The sequence below is a fragment of the Trichosurus vulpecula genome, chromosome 6, assembly GCF_011100635.1.
Source record: "Trichosurus vulpecula isolate mTriVul1 chromosome 6, mTriVul1.pri, whole genome shotgun sequence".
In the NCBI taxonomy this organism is placed as follows: domain Eukaryota; kingdom Metazoa; phylum Chordata; class Mammalia; order Diprotodontia; family Phalangeridae; genus Trichosurus; species Trichosurus vulpecula.
The window spans coordinates 14,902,653-14,915,426 of NC_050578.1; the positions used below are offsets into that span (position 1 = coordinate 14,902,653).

At 32.7% G+C, this 12,774-nt stretch overlaps 1 protein-coding gene across 1 annotated transcript in view; it reads right to left on the reverse strand.

The window, feature by feature from the left end:
• Positions 1-12,774, reverse strand: part of FBXO8 (F-box protein 8) — a 54,181-nt gene that overhangs the window by 38,117 nt on the left and 3,290 nt on the right. The window contains exon 2 of the mRNA XM_036762569.1: positions 1,689-2,025. Coding sequence (XP_036618464.1) covers positions 1,689-2,017 — 329 coding nt within the window. The 5' untranslated portion in view covers positions 2,018-2,025. The remainder of the gene's footprint in view (positions 1-1,688; positions 2,026-12,774) is intronic.

Consider the following 12,774-nt stretch of genomic DNA (forward strand, 5'->3'; position numbering starts at 1 on the left):
AATGAAGTTTAAAATTAAATTCAGATAACTAAGTCATCCTTAATTTTATTATAAACTGAAAACCCTCTACATTTGCTGAAAGCAAAATATCAAATGGAAAATATCAGAATGAACTAGTGTTAACAAACTTTAATTTCCACTTACACACACTCCAAAATTTTTTGATTTAATAGTAATATTTTAAAGTTATTTACAATTTCATAAGATCTAATGAGAAAACCACATTTTATTATAAAACTATTCACTTTTGATATTTATTTTGATGGCTTTAAAAATTCTTTTCAGTTAACTAAGAACTAGAGCTTTCACTCACTTCTACACTATGTTAAAATGAATGTAACTTTATATACTTTCCCTAAAACAAGGTATTAACATGAAGACATTACTGATTACACTATTTACTGAGAGATTACATTTATATTTAAGAGACATATATTGTACTGATGCTCTACTCCTATGATAAAAGAGCTGTAGTAGTCATGGCATAGGCTAACAAATTTCTAAAAAAATGACTTCTTTTATCTAAAAAAATAATTTACTCTAGAAAACTTTCAAGAAAAATTATATTTTTAAAATCTAGAAGGAAGGAAAAATGCGTGAAAATTGAATTTCAGTAATAAACCTGGCCAAATTTTTAGTGTTCAAAAAAATGTAGCCTTTGACATGGTCACTGTAAACCTGAGACAATCGTATAGATATACTGTCTTTAGTTTGTGTAGTCAGTTTAAGTGGCTAAACGTTCTTTTCAATAATACATTAAATTTACAGTATATTTCAGCCAACTTTCTCAGGTTTACAGTTTACATTTTAACTTCTATGTAAGTGTTGGTCCATTACATTCAGTTCTCAAATATTCAGGAGCTCTGCTGTCCAGGCCTTTTGCTTTTCCCTTTCTGCCAGATAATATTTGGTCACTTCATTGCTCGTTAGCACTTACCAGTAGGTGGTCGGAGGTAAATAAGAAGCAGATGAAACTCCAGCTGGTCAGTTTTGCTGTGTTAGCAGCTTTGATAAAAGGACTGGTAGAGATGGTGTTTGCTACTAATGTCTAAAATATGGTTTTTGGATTATCTACTACTGAGACATTTTATGTTTGTTTGTTTTAAACTTACTCAGTAACACCCAGACTCATTTGTGGAAAATGTCATAAACATAATGAAAACAAATCAAAGAAAAGTATGATCATTTCAGACACCCTTAAATGAGAAACCCATCCTGAGAGTTCACTCTGTTTTTGGTACAGATTAAATTTACAAAGTAAAAGAGTATGTTACCTTTCCTCCTCCTGATCAAGTAACCTTTCTTTTAATTAACAAGTAAAAAAACGCTCTCTCTTTTTGTACTATCACTGTTTTCCAAATGTCAGATATTGGGTCTACTGGTGGTTTATTTTGAAATAAGATAAAATGTGCATGTGAACTCATTCGGCAAAATCTAATAGAAATTTTTATCACATGAATCTTTGATTTAAAGAGAACACTTTGAAATTATGGTGCAAATGTAATTATTTTTATACCATGTAGTGTTGGGTTTACAATAACTTAGGCTTGCCAAGAAAAGGCTGGCCTGGTGGTGGAGAGGAGTAATATTTAAACATGAATGTGATGTAAAGCCCAAAAGGTTATCAATTAAACTTTTTTTTTTAAACCTCAAAAAGGATAACAAACAGACAAGCCCAAAAAACTTACCCTTGCCAGAGAAGTTCATCATTAGCAAGGTCCTGCCAAACACATGAAGCCAGGCAAAGATCAGTTGCATTCAGGTATGACAAAATGGTGAAACTTAGTTCAGGAGGCAGCATTTCCAAATTAATGAATCCTTCCTGTTCTTTAGATTTCCTTGTTTTCAAAAGATGATATATGTCAATACCCCCTTGGGCTTGTTTTCGATGGTTTGCATTAGAAATGTTGCTAGCAGCCATCCTCCTACTTTGCTCTCTTGTTAGGTAGCCTTGTTCACTATAGCCTTCCTGTTGCAGTTGCTGGTTTCTAGCCACTCTCCACAGCCCTTGACCCATCTGCGAGCCTGTGAAATTCAGAAAAAGAGCAGTGCAATATAATAAGGAAAAGAAATGAAAAGGTACATGCCCCTTCCAGTGGATTAACTAATTGACATAAAGTAGTATTAGACAACCACTTGGTCTGAAGATAAACTTCTTGACGAATGTATGGTAAAACTGGTATGGCATTGCAAGGCTAGCTCGGAGACACGACAATGGTAAAATTGGGACAAAGAAAGTTGTAGAAATGTTTACTTTGACCATCACCTCTCTTCTAGTTTGCTAACAAACTATTTTTAAAAATCTGCAGTTAACATAATCATTTTTCACATGGTAATATGTAAAAGTTAGCAATGGCCTTAGGACGTACAAATTATTATTACATGGACTTATAGGCCAGTATTAAATAGAGCTCTGATTATAGCACAAGACTTTAGTTAAAAAGGTTCATAGACCCTGCTTTTTATCACAATGAAGCAAAGCTAAACTACCCCCCTTTTTACCAAAATCCCAGATGTGTAACAGCTGTGTAACTGGCTTTTATTTTGTTAATTCTTGCCAGTTACACTTATGTTGTAGACTGTAATAAAATGTAACATAGGCCCTGAAGTCTAATTTAGCAGTCTTGTAAATTAGACACCTAGATCTCAATGATAAATATTTCAGTAACAACTTGTTTTTACTAAAAGGGACAATTAGAGTTTACCCAGAAAAAAAAGCCGAACACTTTAAAAAATAACCTAGTTTCCCAAGGAGATGCTGAGGAAAAGATGAGTAGTTTCTTAAAAAAAACAAAACACAACTTTTTGTTAGTAAAGAAAAAAGGAAAATTTTATGTTATAGTAGCTTTTTACAACAATTAACATTTTCATGATTTGTTCCTCTTCAAGGAACTCCAACTCCAGTCCTGCCTCAAACTGTGTGACACTGAATAAGACATTTAACTTCTCCATGTCCCATCTCTTCATCAGTAAAATAAGAGTTCAATTGGATAGACTCTCAGGTTCTTTCCAGCTCCAAATCTATGATCTTATAGACTTTCAAAGGACTTATGTTGCGTTGGGTATAAAGGTATGCAAAATTATGAGGATAAAAATTTTAAAAATCAAGTACTAAACAGGATTATTAAAATAGCCCAATACTTTCAGAGCAAATTCTTAACTATAAGTTTGGTTTTAATAACCTGTGCAGAATGAGGACTAAACAAAAAGCTAAGAATTCAGAAAATTTTGAGAAATTTGAAAATATAGACTAGGATTTGAAAGAAAGCTATCAGTTGGGGCACCTAGGTGGCACAGTGAGTAGAGCACTAGCCCTGGAGTCAGGAGGACCTGAGTTCAAATGTGGCCTCAGACACTTGACACATTTACTAGCTGTGTTGCCTTGGGGAAGTCACTTAACCCCAATTGCCCTGCCTTTCCCCCTAAAAAAAAAAAAAAGAAAGCTATCAGTCCAAAGTGGTTGTTATTTTAGGGGTGAGAGAAGACAAGATCTCATTTATTTGTACATTTTGTGAGTTAATAAGTCTTCAATAAATCACATACTTTGTGATATACCACTAAGGTCTGTTGAAAAAAAATCAGTTGAGGAAGTAATGAAGCATTATGACAATTTAATACTAATATTAGTAGTAGCTAACATTTATGTATGTGTCAGCCATTGTGCTGAACACTACAATTATTATCTCATTTCATCCTCACACCAATCTTGGAAGGTATGTGTTATTATCTTCCCAATTTTACAGATGAGGAAACCGAGGCAAACAGCTTAAGTGACTTGCCCAGGGTCACAAAGCTAGTAAATGTCAAACGCTAAATTTGAACTCAGGTCTTCCTGACTTGAAGTCTGTGTCACCTAGATGAATTTTAATAGCTTGCTCCCTCTTTCCCCTAAGAACTTTTTGCCTGAAGCCTCACAGCTTAAACTTTAAGGTGGAAAAAAAAAGTAAATATTCTCAAATGATTCAAGTACCTTTCGTTATATGTTTCAGGATGCTGGCAAATCACAGATGATTTTTTTACTTAGCAGAGTGCCTGGCACACAGTAGATGCTTAATAAATATTTACTGACTGATTAATTACCTCTTTTCTCTTTTTGCTACTTACACACAATAAAAAAATGTTTTAAAATGCTAGTCTAATTGCTAAACTGACCTAAAGCTAAATGAATTTTTTTAATCTATAAATTGTAAGATATGTTAAGTTTATTTAATATAGCACATCATTTGAAATTTGTTATTAAAACAAAAGTTCTGGTGACTTTTGTGTTCATACAGTTATCATATTTCTTTCCTTTAGAATAATCAAAATAGTCACGGAAAGATGACCAGTAGAAATTAAAAGTGGTCAATTATTTTTAATTTTCCAGTTACTATGAGGATCATAATACATTTATTCAATTTTAATGAATGTCAGACATAGACAATGTGTTTTATATTTCCTAAGATGGAGCTGAAGATATGTAAATATTAATATAAATAAAATCAAAACTTTAAAAAAAATAGCAGAATCAATTACAGGAAACTTAGGTTTCTATTATGCCATATCATATCAAACACAGAAAGGGCTTAAAAAGCCGTTATACAGTAAATCATATTATATTATATGAATTTTAACATGAATTTAACCTAAAAATCTCATCTTGAAAAGTTTTTAAAATTATTGCTGTAATATATTGTTTAACAGGAAACAGTATAAATTTGAGTTGTGGTGTGTTCTAATTCAGGACGTTATTCTACTGTCTTTTATGGATAGTCTTCCTTGTCTTTATGTGATACAAGATATGATAATCAGGATAATTAAAGTGGTTGAAGTTTTATTAAGACACTTGACGTTAGTTGATGATTTTTTAAAAATTCCCAGTAGGCATCTACCTAGTCTATTCCTGTAAGGTTACAGTTATTATAACCATCCATGGGGTATGGCAAATCTGAGTCCTAAGCCCAGGGTTTGGGAGGGCAGTACCATTATGATGCCTGATTAGGACAGAGAGCTAGCAGGAAGAGACATGTGGGTTTGGTAGCTGATAATTTAAAAACAAACACTAAGAGCAAAACTTCCAAAGGATTATTCACTAGCAACTCTGGGACACGCTAAAAACCCCAGTAGGGTTAAATCTAGATTTTAGAGAAGAGAGAGAAAGGACTCATTTGTCAAACCTATGCCAAGGAGAGGGAGTTTACATTCCAGCCTAAATTTTGCTCATTTCTATGATGTGCTTTTTCATCTCATGCCATGGGTATAAAAATTGGTAGAACAGTGTTATTTGTTCCAGGCCATGTATCCTTCTAGGGATGATCCTAATTATTATGAATGGATTATATAGCAGGTAACTTCTCTTCCAAATAAATGTTTTTGTTGTATTGTTTCCTAAACTTAAAAAATGATATTAAAAGATGTTTCTGAAAAGATGTTTCAAAATTGACAAACAGCTAGAACTAACACAGTCATAAATAAGTACAGAGGGCCATACTGTATAGTAGAAGAACAGTATTGACTAGGAGACCTAGGTACCAGTTTGTAGTGATCTAGTTGTATGGCCTTGGGTATGCCATTCACATACTGCAAAGCTTTGTTTTCTCTCCTCCAACAGTACTGTATTATATGATATACACAATCAATTCCAGCTCTAACACTCCTCCAAGGAGAATAGTTATATAATACCATAAAATCCAAGAACTGAAGATTATTTCTGTTCTCTCCTCATTAGTGCATATAGTTGAGAGCAAATCATTTTCTGAATAACCTTTGACATCCTGAATCATTCATTAAAGGGCAGAGAAGAATACATAGTACATATACATTTGTGACATTTCTGTGGTATAAATCTAAGTAACTTGAAAATGAGATAAAACAAACTCCAAATACTCTATATCTAACACTATTGTATGTAGTATGATTTTAACCCATTATAGAAATGTTAATGAATAATTCTCTTTGGCACCATATCAACTTAACAATCTGACAGTGGCAGTAGTTGGCTACGTTTTTATTGCAAATGAATTAGTATTTTTTCCCTTAATTTAAAAGGCTGTAGAGCCAAGGATCCAAGAAATTATTGGCCTACCTGACTTGGGTCCTTGCCACAAAATTTTAGTAACTCCTGGCTGCCTTTTCTGGCATATAGATGAAAGGGCATAAGTAGGCCCAATTTAAAAACTTGCTTCAAACAAAACCTTTCTTCTCAGGAATTCCACACAAGGTAAGAAGGTTAAAAATATCCATTTGCCAGTTAATGAACCTTTAGAGTCAAATTCACTCTTTAAAGAATCCATAAATACACTAACAATATGGCTTATTTATACTCAGGAAATAACTTAAGTTTCCCAAAAGAATTTGGATCAGTAAATTTTTTCTCCAAGAGTTGTGAACATAACTAGCATCATAGTAAAATCTCAATTTTTTTTTTCAGCACTGTTAGGGAATGAGGCATTCAAAGCAAGCACAAAAACAGTTAAATTATAAGCACTAAAAAAAATAGAAATCTTTCTAAATTGTTTCATATACTCTGGCTTCTTAAGCATTGTATATAAACATAGCTCTGTTCCCTAGTTGGAAGGATTGTCTCCTTTGAACTCCAATGAATACTTGGCACCTTTCTTAAGGTATTTCTATTCAATCCTGTACTCTAGTTACCTCTATATATGTTTTTGTCTCCTTGATAGAAGACTTTTTTGCATCCCCACAGTGTTTATTATTATCACAGGTCCATACAAAGTAAAAGCTCAATAAACATCTGAGGGATGAAAGAAAAACATTGTCTTTATGTTACCAGCTTAAAGGCTTCTGAGAAATTTTTTTTGCTGTCCTTTCCTAATATCTTACTGCATCACTCCCTTACTCTCTACAACTGCCTTACCATGTCCTATTCTATACACAAGTACTCTGAACCTGTGCCTCTGAGGGCTACAAAATGGAGCAAAGGGAGCTAGTGATATGCCCTGCAAACCTGTGAAGCCTCTCCATCTTCTGATTCTGTTATGTCTGGCTAGTTTCTCTGCTGTTGGAGTATTTGGTGCTTACTGGCTTTGTGTCCTAATTTCTGGGGTTTTTTCCCCTCTACTATTCATTTTTCTTTTTTCCTTCTTGTGTCCTGTGTCCAGTTATAGAAACCTAAGTAAAACATGGGCATTCAGCTTTTCTTGGCTGTTTTCACCTTAGCTCCCAGTTGTTCAATATCTGTTGTTATCTCACTAAAGACTTTTTGGGCTTACTTCTGGGTTTAAGTCTTAGTGATTCTGGTATTCCGATAAGCAAAATTTTATTGTATCTTCAACTGAGGCACACAAAAACTACTATAACTACATTACCCATAAATAGCTACCTAGCAAAAAAAGCCATGAAAATGATTGAACCATTTTTCTTTCCTATGACCTGTCCAAATTTGGTTATAAATTTAAGATCCTCTTCATTAGCTTCTCTGCCTTGTAGTTTCCTGTAAGATAGCCCTCTCTCCTCAAAAAAAAAGGAGGGGCTCTGAAAAGAAGTATTTTTCTTTCCTTTTGTTTTGATATCATTTTTTCTTTTTTGTTTTATTTTTCAAAACACTGCACACCTATACTGGGTAGCCATGCAGAAAGGAAATGTCTAAGAAGAAAAAATGTTTTCGTATCATTTCGATTTGCATGTGGTTGGTATAAATGTATGGCTACATGTGATCCCTTCATGTCAAATTTAGGTTCTTCTACTTCTACCTTGGCTCCCTTGCTTTAATCCATTATAATCCGGGTTAAATGACTTGCTACTCTATTTCCTTGTTAAATCAACCACATTTCTGACTGACCTTTTCTTATACTACTCACTCAGACAAAACTAAGATATATCCTGACTCTACAGAAGCAGTCCTCATTTTCACACTCCTGTTCCAGTAATTAACTGTATTACATAAAGCTATCTTTGTACAGTGAAAAAGCGATTAGAATTTCATCTACTTAAATAAAGAATGGGCTCAGTTTTACCTCTGCGAAGTGAAAACATGGAATGGAAAATATAGAAATAGACAAAAGAGGATATATAAAAATATAAATGGACTTTTATTACTTAAAAGATTAAGCCACCTTCAAACATATTAAAAATACTCATTTATAAAGAATATGATTGCAAAGTAAGCAATAAATAGTACTCCTTAAGATGGGATATGTTAATTACAAGTTATATCTAGTCATTAAAGCAAGATCATTCAGAATCTGGCTAGCCTCATTACCAGACTACGGTTGGTTATCTCTCCGATCTTAGTTACATGTCAAAGCTATGTGGAATTGTTTGAGGGGGCTAAAAGTTTTACCTACCCCGAAACAACCTCACCACAGGAACCACAGTACCCTAAATTCCAACAGTAGAAAGTCATTCCCTGGTTTACAGATTGTTCTCATCATTCTGATATTTTTTCAAAATGCAAATACTCCAAATACCAAGATGCCCATAGACACAAGAAAAAGGGAACAGTAAAATGGGGGAAATGTTTAAAGATGGTTAGGTAGGGGACAAAGAGGAAAAAGTTCAACTACTTCCCAATTTTGTCCTTTATTGTATGTATGATATTATATGCATTTTGAGAGTAAGAAGACTGAATTTCTTTTAAAACAGCCTATATTTTAAAATGTCACTAACTTGAGCCCAATTTAGTATGCCTTTGTAATTGTTCTATGTTAACGCTTAAAGTAACTGATGTTATAAGCTTATACATAATTTCCTGCTCTTCTTAAATGCATTAGTTGGTGATTAAATATGAAGTAGCCTAACACCACCTTCTTCCAGTGATCTAAAAAATTTGGCAAGTTCAACACTATGGAGTGGTCTAGATATCACTGGTAAAAATCAAAGAGGGCAGGATACCAGAACTGGAATCCCAGCTGTGCCATTTAGGCAAGTCTTTCATTTCTCTGAGTGGGCCTCAGCTGCCCTGGCTAAAAAATAAAAGTACTGAACTAGCAGGGGTTCTTACCCTTTTTCATGACATTAATCCCCTAGCAGTTTCGTGAATCCCTTACAAAGAAGATCAATTATATTAAAAAAAAAAACAGTTATCAAAATATAAGAAGTTCATGGACTCCATTCATCTGGTTTGAAGAAAGGCTAAAGCAGAAAGAACCTGGGGTCAAATATTGATATGATCTTATCAACCCTCAGAATCTTCAGTGTTGTTTTTAGTACCTGAAATACGTAAACAGCAAGACTGAAGATTTCCAATGATCATCATATATGTGTATGTGTACGTAGGTATATATATACATATATATATACCTATATATACATACATATACACACAAATATATAATGATGGCTATTATCAATAAATCCACAATATATCTTTCGCAATTGCTGCAGTTTTTACCAATTCCTGGGAATCCCGAAGAACCATGTGTTCATAGGGAACATTCATATTTCCCCTAATTGTAGTAGTCATGTCTTTAGCACTTAAATACATAAAACTACAGGCCAGAATAATTTTTTTAAAAATTTCACATGCCATAATGTGCTTGAATTCAATTTAAGAAAAGGTCCATTTTGAAAGCTATAAAATTTCCTGAGATTAGAATTTGGTGCAGGAAGCCAGACTATATAATAAGAATTGGAAGGGACTTTAGGTGTCATCTAGCACACCACCAACCTAATGCATGAATTCCTTCTATAACATCCCTGATAAACAGTCATTTAGCCTCTACTTTAAAATTTCCTTGTTTGAATAGCCAATTCTACTTTTGGGTTGTTCTAAATGTTAAGGAAATTATTCCTTATGCTGGACAGAAATTTTCCTACTTGTAAATATCTACCTACAAATGCCCAAGCAGAATAACTAATCTCTTTTCAACATGATAATCCTTCAACTACTTGAAGATCAATATTCATTCTGTTCTAAGCTTTTTCCTTAATGAATAAAGGGGAAGTCTTTATTGGCAGACTGATTGCTAAATATGGGCTAATAAATATGGAATACTTAACACTGATGTTTAAAGAGACAAGTTTAATGCTGTAATAATGGTATGGTACAATGGAACATTACATTTTGTGTCAGAAGACCTGGGTTAAAATTTTGTTTCTTCTCATTATTGGCTGTGTATAACTTATGGGCAAGTCATTTGGCTTTTCTGGGCCTCAGTTTCTTCTCTGTAAAATGTGGGTGTGAGATAAGATGACCTTCAAGGTCCTTTCTGACACTAACTCCTGAGTTGAGTGCCACCTATTATTCTGTAGTACTCAAATATTAAGTGAATTGCTTCCAAAAAGTTTTGACAAAACAAAACAGTCACTTCTCCATTGAGTCATCATAGCCATTATGGATCAAGTATCAGCACCTTCTAAATCCTCAAATAATTTACAGTAATTCTTTTTTGAAAAAAAAAATTCAAACACTACAGTTAAACATATGTAACAACATGGACTACATATGTCATGATGGGAGTTCTAGTTGGGTCAATTTTAGGTGAAAATACAAGAGACTCAAACTCATAAGGTGTGCCTGTTTTTGGTTCAAAAAAAAAGGTTATACATCATAGAGAGCACTGTAATACTCACATAAGTGAAAGGTGACATACATAAATTGATGCAAAATAAAGTGACTTGCTTTAGATGATTTTGTGAGTCAACAGAAGCAGCAAAAGCCCTCATTACTCCAACCATCAAACTCAATACTTCCCTCCCAATATATTGTCGAAAAGATGAAGCTTTTGTTTATTAAGTGACAAAATAAAAAAGTTACAATATGAATCTTGAAACTTGAAAAATTTAAGTATACTGCATTTAATAGTACTATACAATTTTAGAGCAGAAAGTACATTCATTCAGCCCAAGGTTATGTAGTCCAGCTTTCTCATTTTACAAATGAAGGAAGCTAAGGCCCAATACCATTAAATGACTTGCCTAATGTCCACACAACTACTTTAGTGGCAGATTTGGGACTAGAATTGAGCTCTTCTTGCTCTAAATGTAGGAAAAATTCCACTACACAAGACTGCTTTTGCAATGTTGCAGAAAGGTAAAACTCATTTATCCCCAAATTAAATAATAATATTTTAATTAAAAATCAAAGGTTAGATTGATGGTGTTAAATCATCAATTACGACAACCTGAATTAAATGTACATTGTATTATAAATGCATGTTGTAATGAAAGAATAATGCATAAATCAGAGTTTTTAGCATTCTTTAGTAGACTAGCTACTAAAAATAAGATAAAATATATCAGAATTTTAACTTAAAATTACTTTTCATTGAATGTAATTGTTACAAAAACAGTGGTTATTTTTAATCAACAAAGATCAGGTAAAAATGAAAAAATGTACAAGTGAACTTAAGACAAATTCTCAAATTGAATTTTGCTTTAAAACTCAAAAATATTACTTATTTGTATTCATTCTACTTGAAAAAAAATTTGATATGATTCTGAAAATTTTAAAATACTGTAAAACAGAACAATTAAACTGGAAAAAGTTACTTTGGAAAAATGAACTCTTTTTAAGTGGGCTTTAATAGGTTTTGGGGAGGGTAAAGAGAAAAAAGTTTTCCCATTTTAAGAAAGGTAAAGCAGAAATGTTTCATTTTCAATTTAAATGCAATTACTTCACTTCTTAAAAAGCTTAATGAGCTATAAAGAAATTAGAATAACTACTTCCCAGACAATCTAAAGCATTTTAAAAATCAAATACCTGAACTATATCAGCCTAGAGCAGAGCTGTGGTAGTATAAGGTTCCTGCACTCTTTAGCCAAGTAAGCAAAGGATAGTAAAATCCAGTCTTTTGTGCTCCACTGTTGGGGAGCTAACATCAAAAATGCGATACAAAGAAGGCTGAAAAAATAATTCCAGGCAATTGTACTAACAACATGAATAAATTTAGTATATATTACTAAGAATGGTTTCTTGAGTGTTCTGCTTCAGATTTAAGTTTGTAGAAGGCCTAAATGATCTTTTAAATCATTTTATTGAAGAATTTTTTTGTTTGCTATAGCATAACTATATAAAAAAAGTTTCTACTTTAGAGTTTGGCATGTTATTGTACAGTTTTTTATGACAAATTAAGTTTTTCATATTTCTTCAAATGTAATAACAGAAATATATTCCTAACATTCCACATTTTATTATTTCCAAGAAATCTTATTATATATTACTTCCAGGAATATTTTACAATAGTCATTGGATGATACATTAAACAGTACTCTAATGCTTACAACTGTATTATAAGATATGTAGCATTTTTAAATGAAAATATTATTTATATGAGTTAAAAATTAAATAAATTACTATTTTGTATGAGCAATAGGAAAAGGTGACTAACTCTCCTCTGTCAGTTTATGTAAGCTGTTAAGTGCTCACACACATTACATGGCTTTGGGAACAACTGCATCTAATTAAAAAATGATTGATTTTTCTGGGGATTGAAATGGAAGAGAATTGAGTACAGAATTGAGATTACTCAAAGATGAATGAAATATTCTGCTTCCTGAACTGGTCTGGGGCAAATCCATTCCACTATCACTTAACTAATATTAAATCTTTGGCATACACTGATTAATCTATACACAGGCTCACTTAAAGCACTCATTCTAAACTGTGGCATGTCTTTGGTGTCAAAGTAGTGGCATAATTTTAAAGTAACCTATTTTCTGCATCCAATATATTTCTAAAGCATTAAGGAAATCTTATGCTATTTCAGCTTGAAAAATATGAAATTGAGAACCATGAAATTACCAATTAAAAGTGAATAAAATATCTTTTTTACATCTGTAGCTTCTGAAATGCTGGTAGCTTAGCAAATGGATCTGAAATTACTCTAATTTGAT